The 25515-nt window shown below is 47.9% G+C and overlaps 1 protein-coding gene across 3 annotated transcripts in view; it reads right to left on the bottom strand.

The window, feature by feature from the left end:
* The window catches only part of ROBO4 (roundabout guidance receptor 4), a 389036-nt gene extending 366533 nt beyond the window's left edge, over nucleotides 1–22503 (bottom strand). Inside the window, exons 1-2 of one of the 3 annotated variants that reach the window (XM_088481797.1) lie at nucleotides 22430–22503; nucleotides 21378–21456 (exon numbers count right to left, since the gene is read on the bottom strand). Coding sequence is in view for 1 of the 3 variants with exons in the window: in XM_088481795.1 (XP_088337921.1) it covers nucleotides 6284–6461 (178 nt within the window). In the remaining 2 variants the exon portion in view is untranslated. Of the gene's footprint in view, nucleotides 1–6283; nucleotides 6575–15587; nucleotides 15692–21377; nucleotides 21457–22429 lie in introns of those variants that run through there. The other 2 variants (XM_088481796.1, XM_088481795.1) reach the window with 2 other exon arrangements.
* Nucleotides 22504–25515: the final 3012 nt, after the last annotated feature.

Genomic DNA, 25515 nt, shown 5'->3' with positions numbered 1-25515 from the left:
CTATGGTAGCTATGTCCATGCTAATGCTGCCGCAACCGCAAATTTGTGCGCAGCTGCTGTGCGACAATATGGAAATGTGGCAGCCACCAGGATTTGTGTGGAGACGCTCACCAGCGGCTTTGAAAACCCAAATGTATAAAGACGCTGCAATGGTCGCAGATCAGTGGATAACCGGCCTTCTAAGTAACGCTATGGTCAAAAATTGAAGCGGCGGAGCCATTTTCGCTGTGTATGGGATCGCAGTCTCAGGCACAGACATGCCCCAAAAACGTTTGCGACATGTCTGCGTTTGGGTCGGTCGCCACCTCCCCATTGCTGCCCACAAACGATCCCTGTAAGTCAATTACTTTGCAAATAAACCCTCACTGCGAGCGACATCGGTAATGAAATGAGACGCATGCACAGATCACCGTTAATCGCTCACACTGTGTAAACATCTGCACTGCGTAATCGGTGAATCGGGCCCTTAGCCGCAGTAACGATCACGTGCACACAGAAGTGTACGGAGCATCCCTGGGCGTAGCTATCCAGGTGCACAGAGGACGTGCCTACTTTTGAAAAAGCATGTCAGGGACATTGTGAAAGCAGCACCTATGAGCGCAGCAGTAAAGTGGGCGTGTACTGCTACATCTGAGAGGCGTGTCCTACATGTGATGGGCGTGTACTGCTACATCTGAGAGGCGTGCCCTACATGTGATGGGCGTGTACTGCTACAGCTGAGAGGAGTGTCCTAGAATGTGATGGGAGTGTACTGCTACAGCTGAGAGGCGTGTCATACATGTGATGGGCGTGTACTGCTACATCTGAGAGGCGTGTCCTACATGTGATGTGCGTGTACTGCTATAACTGAGAGGCGTGTCCTACATGTGATGGGCGTGTACTGCTACATCTGAGAGGCGTGTCCTACGTGTGATGGGCGTGTACTGCTACATCTGAGAGGCGTGTCTTACATGTGATGGGCGTGTACTGCAACATCAGAGAGGAGTGTCCTACGTGTGATGGGCGTGTGCTGCTACATCTGAGAGGCGTGTCCTACATGTGATGGGCGTGTACTGCTACATCTGAGGGGTGTGTCCTACATGTGATGGGCGTGTACTGCTACATCTGAGGGGTGTGTCCTACATGTGATGGGCGTGTACTGCTACATCTGAGAGGCGTGTCCTACATGTGATGGGCGTGTACTGCTACATCTGAGAGGCGTGTCCTACATTTGATGGGCGTGTACTGCTACATCTGAGAGGCGTGTCTTACATATGATGGGCGTGTACTGCTACATCTGAGAGGCGTGTCCTACATTTGATGGGCGTGTACTGCTACATCTGAGAGGCGTGTCTTACATATGATGGGCGTGTACTGCTACATCTGAGAGGCGTGTCCTACATGTGATGGGCGTGTACTGCTACATCTGAGAGGTGTGTCTTACATGTGATGGGCGTATACTGCTACATCTGAGAGGCGTGTCCTACATGTGATGGGCGTGTACTGCTACATCTGAGAGGCGTGTCCTACATGTGATGGGCGTGTACTGCTACATCTGAGAGGCGTGTCCTACATGTGATGGGCGTGTACTGCTACAGCTGAGGGGCGTGTCCTACATGTGATGGGCGTGTACTGCTACATCTGAGAGGCGTGTCCTACATGTGATGGGCGTGTACTGCTATATCTGAGAGGCGTGTCCTACATGTGATGGGCGTGTACTGCTACATCTGAGAGGCGTGTCCTACGTGTGATGGGCATGTACTGCTACATCTGAGAGGTGTGTCTTACATGTGATGGGCATGTACTGCAACATCAGAGAGGAGTGTCCTACGTGTGATGGGCGTGTGCTGCTACATCTGAGAGGCGTGTCCTACATGTGATGGGTGTGTACTGCTACATCTGAGGGGTGTGTCCTACATGTGATGGGCGTGTACTGCTACATCTGAGGGGTGTGTCCTACATGTGATGGGCGTGTACTGCTACATCTGAGAGGCATGTCCTACATGTGATGGGCGTGTACTTCTACATCTGAGAGGCGTGTCCTACATGTGATGGGCGTGTACTGCTACATCTGAGAGGCGTGTCCTACATTTGATGGGCGTGTACTGCTACATCTGAGAGGCGTGTCTTACATATGATGGGCGTGTACTGCTACATCTGAGAGGCGTGTCCTACATGTGATGGGCGTGTACTGCTACATCTGAGAGGCGTGTCCTACATGTGATGGGTGTGTACTGCTACATCTGAGAGGCGTGTCCTACATGTGATGGGCGTGTACTGCTACATCTGAGGGGTGTGTCCTACATGTGATGGGTGTGTACTGCTACATCTGAGAGGCGTGTCCTACATGTGATGGGCGTGTACTGCTACATCTGAGAGGCGTGTCCTACATGTGATGGGCGTGTACTGCTACATCTGAGAGGCGTGTCCTACATGTGATGGGCGTGTACTGCTACATCTGAGAGGCGTGTCCTACATGTGATGGGCGTGTACTGCTACATCTGAGAGGCGTGTCATATAACTGACTTACATCCAAATGTAACCGAGCCCCAAAGCAGTTAGTATGATCTATTTGTTAATGAAAACCCACTGATACTTTTCAGGGCACGCTCATGTATTGTGTATTACAAGGGGGATCCACATCATACTGTAAGTGGACACAGGAAACTTTATATGAAAATGCCTGTAGCCATAGGGATCTGTGCCTTAGTTATAACCAATGCAGGGAAATTACACTGATTATACAATTTGAAGGCCTGATTCAACACAGATCGCAGCTGCGTAATCACAGGCAATGAAGCTGTGAAAATATGCTAATGCCAGCCATAGCTCAGCCAGCATAGAGACGCCCACTGCGGCTTTCTCACATACTTAATACCTTGCAGTCCTGCGTATACATCGGTAACATCGATGCACATCGGGCCATCACACACAATTGCACCAGGTCTGGCCCGTCGCAGGAATTGCAAGTCTTGTTGCACGCAGCGAGCTGTGTATGCAATCGCAGTGGCTAATTTATGCACGCCAATACGGCTTTCAAACGGACAGGCACGCCTGCGTTTCATCGACCACTCCCCCGTCACCGCCCCTAAACACTCACAGCCTGTCACTCACTATGCGATGGATTCCTATCTGCGTCCGTAATCGCAGTGCGATCGCCACACACGTGCAGTGCGAATTATACACATATGCAGTGACTAACAATCGCTGGATCTGCGTCCACAATTGCAATCCGTGCTGAATGAGGCCCAGAATGTATAGATCTCCGATATCATTTTTTTCCCAAGTATATATCAGCTACATAATGGGGGTAAGGTGCAATCAGGGAGGTTACTAGACTCTTCAGGGAGTCAGGGAGATTGCTGCTATTTCACGGAGTCTCTCTGACAGTCAGGGAGAGTTGGTCAGTATGACGGAGATGGACCACCTTAATGCTGCAGGAGACGCCTCCTGACCCTGGACTCTTCCCTCCCGGAAAACATGGTTGACGCGCCCCCATTCCTGGGAACGCAGGCCGCTCCCATATCACAAATGCCTCTGCCTGTCATTTAGGCATAGGGCAGCCTGCAGGCAATCTCGCAGGACACGTTCTGCACGTGTGCAGAATGGGTCTTGTGCATGCGCCGATTCCCGATAAACGGGCCCCATTACTATTTGACCCCCCCATTGGCACTCGGGTAAACAAAGGCAGTCACAAGCAGGTAAGTGTTCTCCAACGTTTCGGAGAGATATTTACTATTCCATCTCCATTCATGTGATGAACGACCCCATGCATTTGGATGTGGCTGGTGAACGACATGTCATGCGGTTGTTCACCAGATCGTGCGGTGTGTACGGACTGCATGATATGTCGTCCATCGCATTGTGGGTCGGCTGGGTACACGGGTCATCTAATGTGTACCCAGCTTAAGCTAGAGCCAGTAACTGTGCACCTGGACAAACCATGGGCCTGATTCAGAGCCGCTCGTAAGCGGCCGCTCGTTCGTTCCTACCGATGTTCGCACAACTGCGCATGCGTACGGAATTTAATACGCATGCGCGAACCAGTCAGTGCGGCCGAAAATCGTGTGTTCGCTAAATAGGGAATGCCTGCTATTTTGAGTGACAGGAGGAGGCGTATGTGGGTGGTAACAGGGGAAGGTGCTTGAAAACGGGGAGTGGAGATCCGAACGCAGGCGTGCTTAATGGTCAAAACGGGCATTTTAAGGGTGTGCATAATTAACAAAGCAGCGTCATTGACCACGTCACTGGGTTGTTTTATAGTCAGAACTGCTCGCATGATTGTGGTAGGAAAAACCAACCACAAGAATAGCGAGCAGTTCAGACGCCTTTCGATGTACTCAATTAATCTAATAAATAGCGGACATGACGTATGATGCGTGTGGCCAGGGGGGCGTTTTTTTCAAAATTACGTTCGCATGTTTTGTTCGCTCGTTCAGACATAGAGGCATGAACAGACCGCAAAGAGCGAACGGTTCATTTAAATAGCCAGCCCCTTTTTCTGAACGAGCGAGCGCAAATAGCGTCCGGCTCTGAATCAGGCCCCATGTTATAATGCAAGGGGTGCAAATACATATATTATTATTGCATGCAGGGTAAATACTGGCTGCTGTTGCATGTAACCCACAAATGCTGGACTGCTTTATTCTTACACTGCAATTTAGACTTCAGTTTGGACACACCCCTCTCACATCTCTCTCTGCACATGTTACATCTGCTCCGCCTGCTCCGCAGAGCGGTTTTACCAAAATGCACAGGTACCTGTTCCCTTCTCTGGGCCTAATTCATGTCTGTATGTAATTGTATTCCCAATTTTGAGGTTATGTTTTAGGCTTTGGAACTGCAAATCTTAGCAGGTGAGGCTGCCGCCCAGAAAAGAAGATAGACGCCCACGAGATCCATCGCAAACTAATTTGTAACTGCGTACACATACGCAGACTACACGCAAGAATGAGGAACATCAGCTGCTTGGGATGCCCTATGGCTATACAGACGGCCCATGGCAGTAGCGACCCAAGCACCACGTTTCTCTACGTACACAATCGCAACGGATCCACGCCCTGAAACGGCCATGACACAGCTGCGATTTTGTAGCCACTCCCCCAAACGGTCCCTTCCTGTCAATCACTCTACGATAAAAATCCCAGTATGAGCGCATCTTTCCATACGCCCAGTGCGATCGCTCATGCACACTCAGCAGATAATCGCTCACCTGCGTGAACATCGGCAACTGCATACAAACATGAATTAGGCTCTCTATTCCCAAATCTGAGTCAGCCCCAGAGTGCGATATATATATTATATAAAGCAGTAAAGAGGGGCACTCACCAGGCTTTAAAAGAAAAATGTGTCCAACTTTATTCTAGCGATGACATAGGAATACCTCAACATTTCGCTCACAATTGCGTGATCTTCTTCAAGAGTCACAGCGACACAAATATAAAGTAACCGCAACCACCATGCAGAATACAAATACTTTACTTTATATTTGTATCGCTGTGACTCTTGAAGAAGATCACGCAATTGTGACCGAAACTTCGAGGTACTTCCTATGTCATCACTAGAATAAAGTTGGACTTAATTTTTCTTGTAAAGCCAGGTGAGTGCCCCTCTTTACTGCTTTATTTAATTGGTGGAGTGTTTGGACCCCTTTGTGGGACACCCCAGCAGTTGTTATTGGACAGCGTTTGATGCGAGTGCAACCATTCCTTGCATTATATATATTATATATACATATATACATACAGCTGAACGATAATCCATTAATGGGACACCCAAAGAAGAGGTTGGAGGTTGGGTTAGAAAAAAAATAAATGAAGCCAATAGCATGTGGCGTGTGAACTCTAAATAAAAGACAATATATATTTGAAGACTGTCTCTCTATTCCCAAATCTGAATCAGACCCATATATATATATATATATATATATATATTTTTTTTTTTTTACATTTATTTTATTTTTTTCCCCGGTTACTGATACTGTATATTCTACCATCAGCAGGAACACTTCAGGGAAGGAGAAAGTATTCTCACTTTTTTGGCAATATTAATGAATTACAGTATAGAAAGACATGAGCGCAATCCACAGGATACCATACAGTATTACATATGGGGAACACCCTTGGTTCCATCAGTCCATTATGTATATATTACATTCCACTGTATTTGAATAAACCGTGGAAGGATAATTTCTTATCTGAGCCTCAGTGTCCCTGATCTCTGCCATACTCAGGGAAAACATTCCCAATCATGGGCTGCTGTGGGGTGGCTCTGGATGCTGAGTGCCAACGGTGGCATCTCTTACCTCTCAGGCGGTGCCTCCTGCTGGGTCTCTGATGGTGAAGGTGCCTGGGGTGACGGTGGGAAGTCACGGGGCCACGTCCTTCATGCTCTACTGCTTGTCTGCACGGACAATAGTCCACCTGTAAGCTCCATCCTAGCGGTGGGAAGGCACAGGTCACCAGGATGACGGCCATAAACATATTTGCCGAGAGAGGTGTTGAGCCAAGATCAGTTGACGGCTCGGGTCCAGGTAAAATTAACTCACCAAAGACAAGTCTCAAATGAAAAACCAACCATGGACTTGTCTCGCGGCTAAACTTGCAGTTTGTGCGTCCTACCCCCTTCTGTCCAGCCTTTGGTAAATTATGCAGAATTTGTTATTAAGGATGTTTTTCAACTGCTTTTGTTCTTTTCTTTTTTTTTTTAACTTTCTCCTTCCTCCTCCTTTTTTTTCATTATGAAGTTGAGGAACAATGGAGGAGAAAAGCATGCAGACCCCATGCTGGGAGAAGGGCTGAGAAGTTTAGACAGGGGCTCCTCTCTCCCCAGCATCTGTGTCATCCTAACGTGAGGGGTGGGGGCTTGTTTGATAGTATTTCGCACCACTCTGACACAAAGTAGATAGAGAAGTAATTTATGTTTTTATTTTCGCACGAATACCGGACGGTGTTGATCATTTAAATTCTGGGTTTATATTTTTTTTCCCACCTTTTGTCTAACGTCTCTTTTTTTTGCGCTCTGCGAAAGTCCTGTGAAAATGCGATTTTCGGCATTCCTACACAAGATTGACTGCACAATTGTATAGCAGAGCAGCTTTGCTGACGACCGTTTCCAAACTGAATTGATCGTCCTTTGATAGTGTTTAAAGCATCTGAGGGGTCTTTGTGGAACTAGAGGAGAAATGTGAATTTTGAAGGCAGCTTAAGACGTTTCTAATTGTCAGGGCGGAACAATGCCCCTCTAGATGTTCGCAATCACATTTACCAAGATAGGTTGCAATTATATGGAGGAGGTCACCAGTGTTGGAAAACATTCGTCGATGGTGGTAACTCTGCGTATTACCACTTCTTGTTTCCATGTTGCGGAGGACAATTCTTTCTCTCCTGGTGAGGTACAAACATAATTAGCTGCAGGAAATTTGTACCACTTAGTGTTTTGGTGTGTGGACTATTTATCATCCTAAGTAGCGGAACCCCCTGAATGGCTGTCAGGACAGTTCTGAAAGTGATGGAGGAAACAAAAACTGTGGACTGTTTAGAACTGAGGGCCTGATTCAGAGCCGGACGCTCTGACCAGAGCGCTCGCTCTGAATCAGGGCCCTCCTACATGAAAATGGAGCGGCCTCTTGGACGCTCGCATAGCTGTGGGTGACCACCCACAGCTATAGCGAGCGTCCATGATGATGGTCGCGATGGTCAAGACCATCGCGACCATCGGGGTTGCGACGGAGACTCTGCGGTCGGGTCTCGCTGCCGCAAGCCCTGGAGTGTTTTTGGCTCTATCAGAGCCAAAGTCACTCCCACAGACATCACTACTGATGTCAGTGGGGCCGGCTTCAGACGGTAGGCGTTCCCATGGGAACGCCTCCGTCTGGCAGCCACGCCCCCGGCACGCCCACCAAAGGGGGCGTGCTGTCAATCAACATCGACAGCACGCCCCCTTTGGTGCGAGACCCGGAGCGACGGCTACCCCGTCGCTAGCCGGGTCTCGCGCATGCGCACGACGGAGCTCCGTCCGTCGTGCGCATGCGCAGTAGGGCACCATCGACCCGCTTGCGAGCATCCTGCGCTTGCTAGCGGGTCTGAATCAGGCCCTGAGTGCTGATTTGTAACATAGGCCAGAATTACTATATGTCAAGATAATTGAGAAATTGTGATTGTTCTCTGCAATGTAATGGCTACACGTTGTTGGGGGTGATTACGCTGCGGCCTGCTGGCCAATGGCTCTGGTTACATTGCGCCCTTTTATGTGTGCGGTGGGATGTACAGGCCTGTTATCTGTCTTTCTATATTATCCAGGCTTCATCCAAATGTCTTGGCCTAGAAATATACACTAATTACACCTGATAGTAAGATGACAGGTAACACCTTTTACGTTATGGTGTATCTATAATGGGTGCAGGATGTGCGCGCGGCCCCTGCACCAATATAATTATACTTACCTCTACGGAGTCCCGTGTCAGCAGCACCCATGTTCCCGGAAACTTGTGCATGCGCAGCAGAGAGGTAAATGGAAACATGCCACGGGCACAAGGCCAGAGTCTACTGCGCTCCCAGAGAGGAGGGGGCCTGCAGGGAGCCTACACACCGGCCCTGTTTGGGGCCCATTTATCAATAATCACGTACTCAATATAATCTGGGCACAATATCAGCCCCCATGATCGCATTCAAGTATGCGATCATACCAGCAAAACCAGTATGTAATGCCGCCAGATCTATGCCCAGTGGATGAAATACCAAGGGTGCTGGGGATAGCCCCGGGCTATCAGTCTGGGCATGGGGTGCCCTGGAGAGGGGTACCCCTTTATTGGGGGGTCCCCTGCTCCCCAAGGATCCCCAGCCTGGGCTGACTAGCAGTCAGGGGTGATGCTTTGGCTAGGGGGCCCAGTGAAAGGGATCCCCTGGCTGTAGCATCACCCCCCCCCATAGAAAGAGTGTTGCTGGTTCTGGTAAATACAGGGGGACCCTACGCATTTTTTTCCACTGTATTTCCAGAACCAGGGCTGGCTCAGAGCCCAGTGCTGGTTGCGCTGAATACGGGGGACTCCTACGTCATTTGTCCCCCGTATTTTGGCAACCAGGACTGGTTCTGAAAAGCCTGGTGCTGGTTGTGCTTCATACGGGGGACCCCTACGTCATTTGTCCCCTGTATTTAGCACAACTAGTACTGGCTTTCCAAAGCCTGGTGCTGGTTGTTGTTTTTGAGGAAGGGGCCACACCATTTTTTTATTTTTTTTTACACAGGTTTTTTTTTTAAATTAAACACAGAAGCACAGACGGTTCTCACTGACCAGTCCGTGCTTCTGTGTTTGTTTTTTTAAAACACAGATGCAGGTATTACAGATATTCCAGATCCGAGCCTGCATCTGTGTGCTGCTACCTCTCCCGGGTTCTAACACCTGCTACACCGCCGCCCGCACTGCCGCCGCTATCGCCCGCTACCGTCCCCAGTTGCCGACCGCAGCTAACGCCCACTAACCCCTACCCCCTCTCCCCCGCATCCCAGCCGCAGCAAACGCCGGCTTCCTTCCCCCCGGACCCGGCCTCCGTCTGCAAAAGGCAGCTATAATGCTGCACCCAAGTGAAGCCGCAGTGAATACAGCTGCTTTAGGCTCCTACTGCGGCTGCGCAAGGAATTGAAGCTTCCTACCTGTCGTAGTGCCCATATGCAGTGCCCCCATGTGCCACAGGAGAGAACACCCTTATGCAGGCCTCCAGTAGTGCCCCCAGTAGTGATCCCCCCCTATACAGTGCCCCTTGTGCCCCCAGTAGTAAGCCCCTTATATAGTGCCCCCAGTAGTGGTCCCCCCTGTGCAGTGACCCTTGTGCCCCCAGTAGTAAGCCCCTTATATAGTGCCCCCAATAGTGGTACCCCCTATGCAGTGCCCCTTAAATAGTGCCCCCAGTAGCAGTCCACACCCCATGCAGTGCCCCCAATAGTGGTAACCCTTATGCAATGCCCCTTAAATAGTGGCCCCAGTTGTAGTCTCCCCCCTATGCAGTACCCCCAGTATTGCCCTTTATATAGAGCCCCCAGCAGTGGTCCCTCGATGCAGTGCCCCCAGTGGTAGTCGCCTCCCCCTATATAGTACCCCTAGTAGTAGTCCCCTTCCCCCTATGCAGTGCCCCAAGTAGTAGTCCCCTCTCCTTGTAGTGCCCCTAGTAGTAGTCCCCCCCTTGTAGTGCCCCCAGTAGTAGTAGTACCCCCTTGCAGTGCCCCCAGTAGTAGTAGTAGTCCCCCCTTGTAGTTCCCCCAGTAGTAGTAGTCCCCCCCTTGTAGTGCCCCCAGTAGTAGTAGTCCCCCCCCTTGTAGTGCCCCCAGTAGTAGTAGTCCCCCCTTGTAGTGCCCCAGTAGTAGTAGTAGTCCCCCCCTTGTAGTGTCCTCAGTAGTAGTCCCCCCCTTGTAGTGTCCCCAGTAGTAGTAGTAGTCCCCCACCCCCCTTGTAGTGCCCCCAGTAGTAGTAGTAGTAGTGGTCTCCTCTCTCTCTCCCCCCCCCAGTAGACACACGTAATATAAAAAAACTAAATAAAAAAAACCCACTTACCTGAATCCCCGCTCCCGCCGCCGCCATCTGCTCCTCCGTCTGTCCTCCCGGGCCGGGAGCTCTGCATTATGGGAGAGACGTCATATGACATCATGACGTCTCTCCCATTGCCCACTGCGGGAGCCGGAAGATGGAGCGGCTCCCGCAGTGGGCGCAGCAGCAGCTAATGAGAGTCTGACAGACTCTCATTGGCTGCTGCTTACAACAAACACACAGCTGCCGGAGCCGGTGGCTGTGTGTTTGTCACAGTGACACAGACTGCACCGGCCCCGGCCCGAATGACGCTGCGGCCCGGGGGGCACATGGCACCCTGCCCCCCGGCCCAGCCCGCCACTGACTCTGGTACAAGTTGATCTTTGCCTCATCTGTCCATAGGATGTTGTTCCAGCACTGTAATGGCTTTTTTAGATGTTGTTTGGCAAACTCTAATCTGGTCTTCCTGTTTTTGTGGCTCACCAATGGTTTACATCTTGTGGTGAACCCTCTATATTCACTCTTGTGAAGTCTTCTCTTGATTGTTGACTTTGACACATATACATCTACCTCCTGGAGAGTGTTCTTGATTTGGCCAACTGTTGTGAAGGGGTTTTTCTTCACCAGGGATTTAATTCTTCTGTCATCCACCACAGTTGTTTTCCGTGGTCTTCCGGGTCTTTTTGTGTTGCTGAGCTCTCCGGTGCGTTCTTTCTTTTTAAGAATGTTCCAAATAGTTGATTTGGCCACACCTAATGTTTTTGCTATCTCTCTGATGGGTTTGTTTTGATTGTTCAGCCTAATGATGGCTTGCTTCACTGATAGTGACAGCTCTTTGGATCTCATATTGAGAGTCGACAGCAACTGATTCCAAATGCAAATGTCACACCTAGAATCAACTCCAGACCTTTTACCTGCTTAATTGATAATGAAATAATAAGGGAATAGCCCACACCTGTCCATGAAATAGCTTTTGAGTTGATAGTCCCATTACTTTTGGCCCCTTAAAAAGTGGGAGGCACATATAGAAACCATTGTAATTCCTACACCGTTCACCTGATTTGGATGTAATTACCCTCAAATTAAATCTGAAAGTCTGCAGGTAAATCACATCTTGTTTGTTTCATTTCAAAGCCATTGTGGTGGTGAATAGAGGCCAAAATATGAAAACTCTGTCAATGTCCCAATATTTATGCACCTGACTGTATATATACATATAATGATGATGATTATTCGTTTAGTCGACATGGACTTTCGGACTCTTTATGGATCAGTGAACGGCATGCTTCTCTTTCTCTGACCGCTTCCTTCAGGTCATTTATGGGCATGTTCGTGTCAGCCTTTATTGTGTCCAGCCAACGAGTTCTTTGGCGTCCTCTTCTGGACCCGCTGACGAATCCAAGCATTAGCGCTGTTTCTAGGGAATTAGCCCGCATGACATGTCCAAAATACGAGAGTCGTTGTTTGGTGATCTTGCCTTCTAATGATGTTTTTGGTTTGACCCGCTCTAGGACTGCATTGCTCGTATTCATTGCTGTCCATGGTATGCGCAGCATTCGCCTCCAGCACCACAATTCAAAAGCGTAGATTCTCTTGCGATCTGCCTTCTTGAGTGTCCAGGTTTCGCATTCATACATAAAGATCGGAAAAACAATTGCAATGACCAAACGTGCTTTTGTTGAGCTGTTGATATCGTTGCTCTTCCATATCTTCGTCATTCCTAGATTAGCATTGCGGCCAAGTGCAATTTGTCGCTTTATTTCAGTAGATGATTCTCCACTGCGATCAATCTTAGCACCCAGAAAGAGGAAGTCTCATACCGATTCGACTTCCTCATTATCGATTGCAATATGGACTGCATCGTCACTTGCCGTAGTCATTATCTTTGTTTTCTTGATGTTGAGGTACAGTCCCATGAGTCGTGTCATCGGCATATCGTAGATTGTTGATGTTCCTCCCTCCGATTTTTACTCCAATTGTAGACTCGTCCAATCTGCATCGTCTCATGATCATTTCGGCGTAAAGATTGAATAAAGCTGGCGAGAGAATAAAGCCTTGTCAGACGCCTTTTCCGATCTTGAACCAATCCGTGTTGCCAAAAGCTGTCCTGACTGTGGCTTCTTGACTCATGTAGAGCGATGGCATCAGTTTCTCCAGGTGCTCCAGAATGCCCATCTGCCGTAAACATTTCCATAGCTTGTCGTGATCCACGCAATCGAATGCTTTGCTGTAGTCAATGAAGCCAATGTACACGTCCTTTTGATACTCTCGTGTCTTTTCCATAATCCATCGCAGGTTTGAGATTTGATCTCTGGTCCCCCGACCCCTACGTGTCTGGGAGCTCCTTCTCTACAAAGTAGGCCATGCATCTTTAAATAATCTTCAGCAATATTTTGCTTGCGTGCGATATGAGTGCAATAGTCCAATAGTTGCCACATTCCTGTGCATCACCCTTTTTTGAAAGCGGGACAAAGACTGATCTATTCCAATCTTTGGGCCATGAGTTCATTCTCCATATCTGCTGGCAAAGTGCTGTTAATGTTGAGACAGGTACTGGCTTGAGTAATTCGGCTTGTAAACGGTCGACGCCTGGGGCTTTCCTGTTTGGTAGTTGTTTTAAACCCCAAGCAACCTCCTCTTCTAGAACATCTGGTTCATACTCGCTTGGGTTTTCCTGGCCGATGGGCTGATTTGGTCGATTGCCTGCATATAATTCCATTGTGTATTCCTTCCACCTGTGCTGGATTTACTCTTCATTCAGTAGGATTTTACCATTCCGGTCTTTGATGGTCGCTGCTCTGCGTGACGTAAATGGTGCACGTGCCTGCTTCACAAAGGCGAACAGTTCACGAATGTGGTCTTGCTTGTTTGACTCTTCCAATTTTGTGCACTGTTCATTCCAGTAACGTTCCTTATCTCCTCTCGCTTCTCTCTGAAATTCCGCATTTAGCAATTTGAATTCGATGCTATTGTCAGAGGCCTTGGCTGTTCGTCTCTTTCTTGAAATTTCAATCGACGCATATGACACACACACATATATATACTGTATATATACACACACACACACAGTATATATTATATATATATATATATTTCCAGTTACAAATGGCACCCACTTCACTTGCACGTTTTCCCCAGCCTACATACCTCTGCACTGCAGCCTGTGGTCCACGGACTGTGCGGAGAGCCCCCCTCCCCCGGTGGTGAGGCCATCAGGCTGTAAAGTCTGCGTGGCTAAGGGGGTCAGCAGCATCAGCACAGGAGGGGGACAGGGCGCATACATTCAACAAGAGCCACTGCCCTCATGAAGACTGGAGGCGGAGCAGCAGAGTGGGCTGGCTGGTGACACAGTGACGGCGCCAGCGCCAGACCCAGCTTCCGCAGCCTCTCTGTAGGTGTGTGGGGTTTTTTTTGCCTTTGTCTCTGCTTTGTCTGGGGATGGGCGGGGGGGGGGTTGGAGGTGGAAGCGGGTGTAGATGAGCGCCCGCAGCTGGGTTTTCACCGGGTCTCCCAGCCGGCCGGTGTGGCTTCTGGAAGAGGGATGACCATGCCCACTCACTAAAGCAGCATCAGTGGGCCGCCCATCAGGTCCCGGCTACCTAATGCTGCCTAATGGAAGTCCCGGCCCTGTATATAGGGCCATATTTTAGCTTCGCAGTCAGCGCACGCAACAAGATTTCATGAAGCTCAAAAACTGTATTAAGCTGTAGTCTGATGTTAAGCTGGTGAGAGGACCATACTTGCCTACTTTTGAATATGCATGTCCAAATAGTAAGTGCGGTGGGCGAGATTCCGCGGTTTGCACAAACATGATGTGGAGTCTTAATGATAGGCCCTGCCCACTTCACAAGCAGGTTGGACATTTCTTGGAGGGTGGCCTACATACTGAAAGAATATGTTACACTGTCCGATATAGCTTGTGTTTTATTATACCGTAAATAAGATACATTTCATCTTTTAAACTGAATACAGTAAGCCTACTTATTGGCTAGGTTGTTGGGAGATTTAATTCCAAACTCTAATATTCTGTAATGTTTTACTTAGATACATCCGTAGAAACTATTAGAGACAGCACAGATATGGCAACTGGTTCTCTGCCACACAAGCAGTCAATGCTGCTTATTAAAATCCTAGTACATACGTGGTCAGTGTCGCTTCTTAAGCTGTCTAATATTAGTATAAACAAAAGGAAATAGTATTTACTATAGTTCCTTATTTATAGTGTCTGGCAGTAGAGGCCAATGAAGATGGAGAATAGGTAAGCATTGAGAATACACCACCACCAAAACACACTAACCTGCTACAAAGACTGTGTAACTGCACTGCGCTCACTCTGTGACATCATCATCCAATCACACACTAACCTGCTACATAGCTCACTCTGTGACATCACCACCCAATCACACACTAACCTGCTACATAGACTGTATGACTGCCCTGCGCTCACTCTGTGACATCATCATCCAATCACACACTAACCTGCTACATAGACTGTATGACTGCACTGTGCTCACTCTGTGATATCACCATCCAATCACACACTAACCTGCTACATAGACTATGTGACTGCCCTGTGCTCACTCTGTGACATCACCATCCAATCACACACTAACCTGCTACATAGACTGTGTGACTGCCCTGCTCTCACTCTGTGACGTCACCATCCAATCACACACTAACCTGCTACATAGACTGTGTGACTGCACTGTGCTCACTCTGTGACATCGCCATCCAATCACACACTAACCTGCTACATAGACTGTGTGACTGCACTGCTCTCACTCTGTGACATCACCATCCAATCACACACTAACCTGCTACATAGACTGTGTGACTGCACCATATATGCCGACATTCAGTTCCCTCCTTCCGAGAGGGAGCTGAATGTCTGTGCACAGCGGGGGGCATGGCCGGGTAATGACGCGGTTTAGGGGCAGAGCCACGAGATTGCATCATCATGGGTCCGCCCCTCTTCACAATGCCGAAAATATTGGCATTGTGAAGCAGGGGGCGGAGCCACGATAACGCGATTCACGTCATCGGGCCCCCCGCTGTGGGGGTTTCTTGTAGTATCCTAACGCAGACTAACCTGCTGCAAAGACTGTGTGACTGCACTGTGCTCACTTTGGGGTATCATTCTGGCAGGAGCGCTACTGTGAGTGAGAGGAGCCGGGCACCTCCGCCTCCCTCAGATCCTCGTACTGCCGGCACCACGATTATTTCAGATTGTCTGTCACACACTATCTCTGGCACCTAGTCTGTGGGGATCGGGAGCCCCTTCACACTGCAGGAGTTTCCACAGCACAGACCTACTGATAAAAATAAAGTATGCAATTAAAATAAATATATATATATAATAATAGTGTTAATGTAGGAAAAATCATTGGGGGAGATCACACAATAAAATATTCAAGTAAACTAAAGAAATACCAAATATACAGAATAGTAAAACCCATTTGGTGATCTAATTGATACATTCACCTATCAGTTATAAGCAGGGCCCTCTGCGTCCCCCTCTATTATCCTCATCTGTACTATTTTATGCAGAATTCTATTAGTATGACTGATAACTGACCGTCCCCCGCTGCAGAGATTAAAACGATGACATCTGGTGAGATAGCTTCATGTCCTTGTTGTCCCAGCTGCACCTCTCACCAATGCCCACCAGACATATATATATATATATATGATTACCTCCTTACATCTATACTGACAGCGCCCCACGCATTCATTATATTGGCCAGCAATGCCATACACATGCATTACCACTCACCCGCTCATCTATACCACCACTCACCTGCCCATCTGTCACCACTCACCTGCCCATCTATACCACCACTCACCTGCCCATCTGTCACCACTCACCTGCCCATCTGTCACCACTCACCTGCCCATCTATACCACCACTCACCTGCCCATCTATACCACCACTCACCTGTCAATCTATACCACCACTCACCTGCCCATCTGTCACCACTCACCTGCCCATCTATACAACCACTCACCTGCCCATCTATACCACCACTCACCTGCCCATCTATACAACCACTCACCTGCCCATCTATACCACCACTCACCTGCCCATCTGTCACCACTCACCTGCCCATCTATACCACCATTCAACTGATACTCTAGACCACATTCACCGACCATCTATGTCACCAATCACCTTGCCCACCTGTCACCACTCTCCTACCCATCTGTCAACTGTCACTCTAGACCACCACTCACCGACCCATCTATGTCAACACTCACCTGCCTATCTATACCACCAGTCTCCAGTCCATATGTCACCACTCACCTACCCATCTGTCACCTCCACTCACCTGTCACTATATACCACCACTCACCTGTCACTGTATACCACCACTCACCTGTCACTATATACCACCACTCACCTGTCACTCTATTCCACCACTCACCTGTCACTATATACCACCACTCACCTGTCACTCTATACCACCACTCACCTGTCACTCTATACCACCACTCACCTGTCACTATATACCACCACTCACCTGTCACTCTGTCACCACTCACCTGTCACTATATACCACCACTCACCTGTCACTCTATTCCACCACTCACCTGTCACTCTATACCACCACTCACCTGTCACTCTGTCAACACTCACCTGTCACTATATACCACCACTCACATGTCACTATATACCACCACTCACCTGTCACTCTGTCACCACTCACCTGTCACTATATACCACCATTGACCTGTCACTCTATTCCACCACTCACCTGTCACTCTATACCACAACTCACCTGTAACTCTATACCACCACTCACCTGTCACTCTGTCAACACTCACCTGTCACTATATACCACCACTCACATGTCACTATATACCACCACTCACCTGTCACTCTGTCACCACTCACCTGTCACTATATACCACCACTCACCTGTTACTATATACCACCACTCACCTGTCACTCTGTCAACACTCACCTGTCACTATATACCACCACTCACATGTCACTATATACCACCACTCACCTGTCACTCTGTCACCACTCACTTGTCACTATATACCACCACTCACCTGTCACTCTGTCAACACTCACCTGTCACTATATACCACCACTCACATGTCACTATATACCACCACTCACCTGTCACTCTGTCACCACTCACCTGTCACTATATACCACCACTCACCTGTCACTATATACCACCACTCACCTGTCACTCTGTCACCACTCACCTGTCACTATATACCACCACTCACCTGTCACTATATACCACCACTCACCTATCACCACTCACCTGTCACTATATACCATCACCCACCTGTCACTCTGTCAACACTCACCTGTCACTATATACCACCACTCACCTGTCACTGTCACCACTCACTTGTCACTATATACTACCACTCACCTGTCACTATATACCACCACTCACCTGTCACTGTATACCACCACTCACCTATCACCACTCACCTGTCACTATATACCACCACTCACCTGTCACTGTATACCACCACTCACCTGTCACTCTATACCATCACTCACCTGTCACTGTATACCACCACTCACCTGTCACTCTATACCATCACTCACCTGTCACTATATACCACCACTCACCTGTCACTATATACCACCACTCACCTGTCACTATATACCACCACTCACCTGTCACTGTATACCACAACTCACCTGTCACTGTATAATACCATCACTCACCTGTCACTGTATACCACCACTCACCTGTTACTATATATCACCACTCACCTGGCACTATAGACCACCACTCACCTGGCACTATAGACCACCACTCACCTGGCACTGTATACATCCACTCACCTATCACTCTATACCATCACTCACCTGTCACTATATACCACCTCTCACCTGTCCCTCTATATCACCACTCACCTGTCACTGTATACCACCTCACCTGTCACTGTATACCACCACTCACCTGTCACTCTATACCATCACTCACCTGTCACTCTATACCACCACTCACCTGTCACTCTATACCACCACTCACCTGTCACTAAATAACACCACTCATCTGTCACTATATACCACCACTCACCTGTCACTCTATACCACCACTCACCTGTCACTCTATGCCACCACTCACCTGTCACTCTATACCATCACTCACCTGTCACTGTATACCACCACTCACCTGTCACTCTATACCACCACTCACCTGTCACTCTATACCACCACTCACCTGTCACTGTATACCACCACTCACCTGTCACTCTATACCACCACTCACCTGTCACTATATACCACCACTCACCTGTCACCCCATACTATCACTCACCTGTCACTATATATCACCTCTCACCTGTCACTGTATACCACCTCACCTGACCATCTATACCACCACTCCTTGCCCATCTATACCACCTCTCACCTGTCCCTCTATACCACCACTCACCTGTCACGGCCAGGGTATTTCAGCATGGCGCTAGGCGGCTGTTACCTGTGAGGTCGTTGTGGCGCGGGCTGTCTGGTGGCGGAGCTGGTGTCTGGCAGGGGGCTTTGGCTGCGCGCGTTGTTGTGCGGGCCTGTTGTCACTCTGCGCTGGTAAGGCCTGGCGGCGTCTCCATTCCGTTTGGCATGGGCGCCGCCATCTTGCCTTCTGGCCATGTGATGCGGCTGGCCAATCCTGGTGAGCCACATGTTCCCTCCGGCCAGTAACAGCACGGCATGGGGTATTTAGGAAGGGTCAGTGCCTTCCTTCTTTGCCTGTGCAACGTGTATCTCAGCCTAGCTGAGAGGGAGTTCTCTGTGCTTTCCTGTTCCTGTGAATTTGCTGTCTGCCAGTCTGCCTGTCAGCTCCTAGCTCCCACTGGACTACCCTGCTTCTTCCATCACCCTTGCCCATACCTGAGTGTGTGAGCCTGCTGACATCCTGCTCATTGCCTTAGTTCACTACCTGCATACCTGGCTTATTATTTCCTGCATCACTACCTGCATACCTGGCTTATTATTTCCTGCATCACTACCTGCATACCTGGTTGATTATTTTCAGTCTCACTACCTGCACACCTAATTGTTTCTACTTGGACCTTAACCCATTACTTCCACCACAGAACTTTAGTGCACGTTTATTTATACCTGGATTTTTATTTACTGCCATACTTTATGTCTTCTCAAGCACTTATTAAAAAACCTAGTTTTATTTTCAAACCCGCTTCTGTGATCGCTCCTGCTACCACCCCGGGTCCACAAACAACCCAGAACATAACATCACCTGATCATCTATACCACCTCTCACCTGTCCCTCTATACTACCACTCACCTGTCCCTCTATACTACCACTCACCTGACCATCTATACCACCTCTCACTCTATGCCATCACTCTCACCTGCCCTTTTATATCACCATTCGCATGTCCATTTATCTAAAGGATCGCTAAGTCCCAATAACTGACATTCTCAGTTATAAACCATGAATGTTACATTAGTGTCATTCTGACATCTCATCTATTGCTTCAACCTGTATAGCAGACAGCTAAAGCTCTTCCCACATTCTTAGGTCAGTATAGTGATACAGGTCACTGGGACAATACTGACCCTGTGTATGAATCAACCAATCCACACAGAAATATTCTGCAAAGCTAGTCTGCCAATGCCTCCATGTCTGTTCACTTACAGATGATCCTTCACCCCGAATATGGCTGGCTGCTGCACAGGAATGACTGAGGGGATGGGGGACACATTTAGTAGAATATAAACACTCCAGTTATCTCCTGTATGTTTCTGGCTCAATACTATATAGCCTTTGATAAATATATTCATTTAAAATATTGTATTTGCATTCCCATTCTTACGATATCTATCAACCCACCAACTGAAGTCAATCCCCAATCAGCAAACCTCGCACCTACGCTGTATAGGGTATGCAGTCGGGAAGCTGGCGGACCTAATCCCGACAACCGGCTTCCCGACTGCTTAATCCCGGCGAGGGTTAAATGACAGACGTCTAAATATAGACGACTGTCATTTTACCAACGCCGGGAGACCGGCGCCCGGCATCCCGATCGAAGGGACGCCGGGCGCCGATAGCCGTGGGGGGGGAGGGTTAGGTTTAGGGTTCCCGGGGGAATTTAGGGGTAGGCATCCCCCGGGAGGTTAGGTTTAGGCTAGGGGAAGGGGGGGTTAGCATTAGGCACCCCTGGGGGGGGACTTAGGGCTAGGCTCCCCCAGGGGGACTTAGGTTTAGGTGGTGGGGAATGGGGGAAATAGGTTCAGGCACTTAGAGGGGGGATTAGGGTTAGGCACTGGGGGGAGGAAGGTTAGGGTTAGGCACCCCTACGGGAGGGTTAGGGCGTAGAATTAAGTTAGAGAATACTTACCTTGGACGATCAGGATTTCCTCCTCTGCCGGGATGCCGCTGTCGGGATTCCAGCCGGTGGGCATGGCTCTGGCGGTAAATCATACTGATTCCCTGTATAGTGTGTATTTTGCAGTTGCCTTCCTTCAGACATTCCAGGGAATATTGTTTGCTAAAGAGGTTCCCTCAGCCAAACATGTGTCACCATCTCTAATTGTGGCTGAAAACATGCTTTAGTTACCATTTGCTGCTCCCCTTCCCTGCGCTTTGTGTCTCGCCCCTTTATATTCCGGTCACACGAACAAGACAAAAAAACAGGCTCCTCCATTTTATGTGACACCAACAATGGCCCCTTTCATCAAACGCCTTTCAGATAGCAGAGTTTGCAAACATAAAACTGGAAATAAGACTGAAGACGTCTTTGTAACACTTCATCATTAGAGCAAATAGATTGTTGTCCATTATTCAGAGTCGCGCTATTCAGGAGCTTGTGATGAACCTGTAACACAGGACGGAGACAATGCTAATGCTTGTTTCTCTCCATTATAAATATATTACAGTACCTGTTCTCCGACTGGGCAGAGCAAGACGTCGTTTAGGATGTGGAGAAGAACTAGGGTGGCAGATAATCCCCTGAAGTGTCTGTGAGAAAAAGTCACGGTTAATGTTTTTCAAACTAATCTTCAGAATTTTTATAATCCTGATACAATTTTAATTTGTATAAATTGATGAAAAAGATTCTTAATTAGAAACATATCACCCTGATCTCTTGTTAGTACAATTAATTACATTGTGTGAATTTCATCTTAAAACATACTATAAGAAGCTTGTCAATCTATTAAAATACATTTACCATCAACATTATTGGACCATAGCTTGATACTGTGAATTATGAAACCAAATTAAGAATAAAAATCAGTTTCACTTTCCATAGTGAGAGGTGGAGCATAGCAACAGCTAAAGGCTATGTTTTGTTTGGAAGTTATACCGGAGTGACAGTAGGTGGTGCTGTATCATAACTTATCACTGGGCAGTCCCTCTTCATTATGAAACTGTACTCTCTTCTACCGTCTTCCTGCTAATCCTCCATGTTATGTCATGAAGTTTTACCTGTTCTGATCACAGTAAAGGTTATCCCTCAATCTTCCCTGCATTGTTGATGCTAAAACAAAACAGCATGATCTGCAACAGGTGCTAGCCCTAGCTCCTTGTCGGTCTCTGGCTCCCTGCATAGCCTGCATCGCTCTGCCTAGCCTTACTCACTGCTGAGATCAGTCCTGTGCCTTCCACCAGACTCACTCCTGCCTGAACCTGTCTCCTCAGTTAACCCACTCCTGCCTGCACCACTCTCTTCAGTTCACACATCACAGCATTTCCGGATCTCCATTTCAGCCAGCATCACTGCATTACTGGATATCCCCTTCAGCCACTATTCAGCAAACCAGGATTTCCACTTCACTCCCGCAGTTTATCTGGATTCATCTCTGCCACTGATCTGGACATTTGTTACTCCCATTCCCTGCAGCTCCCTTCAGCCACATATATCAGTTTATTTATTACTGGACTTTAGTTTATCTTTATTCATGTCTACAAACAGTCACATTAAACAACCCACCTTTCAGTTTAAACCTGTGTCTGCTCCTGTTTCCACCCCGGGTCCACAACAAATACAGACTCTGACAGTTTGCACTGGCCTAATGGATTCTGAGTCCAGAACAGATTTAATTCATGGCATGGCTTCTCGTCTGGAAGGATTGGGAACCATGCAACAGCAATTAGCACAGTATGTGCAAGAAATGGCACCGTCAGGATAATTTACAAGCTACACTAACTTCTCCAAGTATGCCTGCAGTTACTCCTGCCTTCACTTCTGTGGTAACTGCCTCTGGAGCTCCTCCTCATTTGTATTTACCTACACCTGGCAAGTTTGATGGTAATCCTAAACGGTGTCATGGATTTCTAAACCAGTGTGATGTACATTTTACTTTGCAACCCTCCAATTTCGTTACTCCTAAAACCAAAGTGGCCTATATTGTGTCGCTGTTGTCCGGCTCAGCCTTAGATTGGGTTTCCCCGCTCTGGGAGCGATCAGATCCACTACTGGATAATTATCCAGAATTTTTAACTTCAGGAGGATTTTTGATGAGCCTGGAAGAAACACCTCTGCTTCAGTCAGTATTATGAATATGAAACAAGGTATCCGTCCTGTCAGTCAGTACGTCATTCAGTTCCAGACGTTGGCATCAGAGCTCGGATGGAACGAAGAAGCCCTAACATCGGCTTTTTGGCATGGACTATCGAATCGTATAAAGGATGATGTAGCCACTCGTGATTGACCCTCTAGCCTTAATGATCTAATTTCTCTCTGCAACAAAGTGGATATACGCTTTAGAGAGCGCCAAGCTGAGAAGCACAGAGCTAAATAGTTTTGGGTCTCATCCTCTACCTGCTCCTACCCGTTCTCCTCCCTCCTTTACAGATGAAGAACCCATGCAGGGTAATAATATCCGTCTTTCTAAAGAAGGACGACAGAGGCGCATTCTAAAGAACCTTTGTCTATACTGTGGAGACACGAGTCACCTGGTGGCTTCCTATACCCGCAAGCCGGGAAACGCCCTTTTCTAACTAGTCCCGGGGACACTCAGTTAGGAGTAATATTTCCGTCCCCAAAGCAAAATTACTCTGTCTTGCCCATAGATCTAGACATTAAGTCTAGTCCTGCATTCGTATCTGCCCTCCTGGATTCTGGGGCAGCAGAAAATTTCATGTCCTCTCGTTTAGCAGATAAAATGCAAATTCTTTGCATCACCTTGGATCCTGCTATCTCCTTGACCTCTATCGATGGTAGGCCTATTTCTAATAGAACTGTGACTAAAAGAACCCAATCATTCTAGTTCGTATTGGAGCCCTTCATGTTGAAAATATCAGCTTCTTAATCATACCCAAGGCTTCCCATGAGATTATACTTGGATACCCATGGCTGCGTAAGCACAATCCCAGAATTGATTGGAAAACTATGCAGGTTCTGTCATGGAGTGAGGAATGCCAGGGGTCTTGTCTTCCGAAGATTTGACCAGTGAGAAAAATTCAGACGTCAGAGGCCCCATCTATACCTAAAGAATATCAATCATTTTCCGATGTTTTCTCTGAAAAACAAGCTAACATCTTAGCTCCTCATAGAGAATAGGATTGTCCTATCGACTTGTTGCCTGGGAAGACGCCTCCCCGTGGTCGGACCTATCCGTTGTCCCTACCTGAAACTGACACCATGTCGGAATATATCCAAGAGAATCTAAAAAAGGGATTTATCCGACCATCTACATCACCTGCTGGAGCGGGATTCTTCTTTGTTTCTAAAAATGATGAAGGCCTGAGGCCGTGTATAGATTAGAGAGGCCTGAATGATATCACAGTAAAAAACAGATACCCACTACCATTAATCACCGAATTATTTGACAGGGTCAAGGGATCCACGATATACTCCAAGTTAGATCTCCGAGGTGCATACAAATCTCAACCGTATTCGAGCAGGTGATGAGTGGAAAACAGGATTCAACACAAGGGACGGTCATTTTGAATATTTGGTCATGCCGTTCGGGCTGTGTAATGCATATGCTGTTTTTCAAGGTTTTGTTAATGAGATCTTTAGGGATCTCTTATATGTCTCAGTTGTCGTCTATTTAGATGATATTTTCCTGAAGAACATCGCAATCATGTCAAAGAAGTCTTGTCTCATCTGAGAAAGAACCAACTGTATTGTAAGCTGGAGAAATGTGTGTTCGGTGTACCAAGTATTCCATTTCTTGGATATATCATTGGTCCCGTCCCACGTCTTTGAAAGCCATCCAGAGACATGTCGGTTTCTCCAATTATTATCGATGTTTTATTAAGAGATTCTCCCTCTTGGTGGCTCCCATCACGGCCTTAACTTGTAAGGGTGCCAATCCTGCTCTATGGCCCCCTGAGGCGGAGACAGCCTTTCAACTTCTCAAACAAGCCTTTATCACAGCTCCCGTTTGGAGACAACCGGATGTCAATAGGCCATTTTTATTGGAAGTGGATGCTTCGTCTGAAGCAGTGGGAGCTATCCTGTCTCAGCGCTTCGAGGATAACCGGATCCACCCATGTGGTTTCTTTTCTAAGAAATTCTTCCCTGCTGAAAGAAACTATGCCATAGGTGAGATGGAACTATTAGCTGTCAAGTTGGCTTTAGAGGAATGGCGGTACCTCCTAGAGGGCGCTAAGTTCCTCTTCACAGTTTTTACAGACCACAGGAATCTTCTTTTCCTAAAAAATATCCAATGTGTAAGTCCTCGTCTGGCCCGATGGGCAATATTTTTTGCCCGCTTTCGTTTTACCCTGACGTATTGTTCTGGGGCTCTCAACCTGAAGGCCGATGCCTTTTCACGATCACTGTCCAGTGAGAGTGGTCCAGAAACACTGCGGAGTACTACCGTGCTTGAGTCAAAGGTTTTTGCCACTCTACAACTACAACCAGCTTTTGGGAAGACATTTGTTGCCCGGAGTTGAGAAAACAGTTGCTGACATGGGCTCACTCGTCTCGTTTTGCCAGTCACTCAGGCATTCGCAAGACCTTGGAGTTCCTGAAAAGATCCTATTGGTGGCCATCGATGAAGACAGAAATAACAGAGTTCATCTCATCCTGTACCCTGTGTGCTCAGCATAAATCTCTTTGACAGT

The sequence above is a fragment of the Taudactylus pleione genome, unplaced genomic scaffold (assembly GCF_031769625.1).
Source record: "Taudactylus pleione unplaced genomic scaffold, aTauple2 ptg000278l, whole genome shotgun sequence".
In the NCBI taxonomy this organism is placed as follows: Eukaryota; Metazoa; Chordata; class Amphibia; order Anura; family Myobatrachidae; genus Taudactylus; species Taudactylus pleione.
Note: the sequence above shows the minus strand (reverse complement) of the source record. Positions and strands in the feature narration are given on the sequence as shown.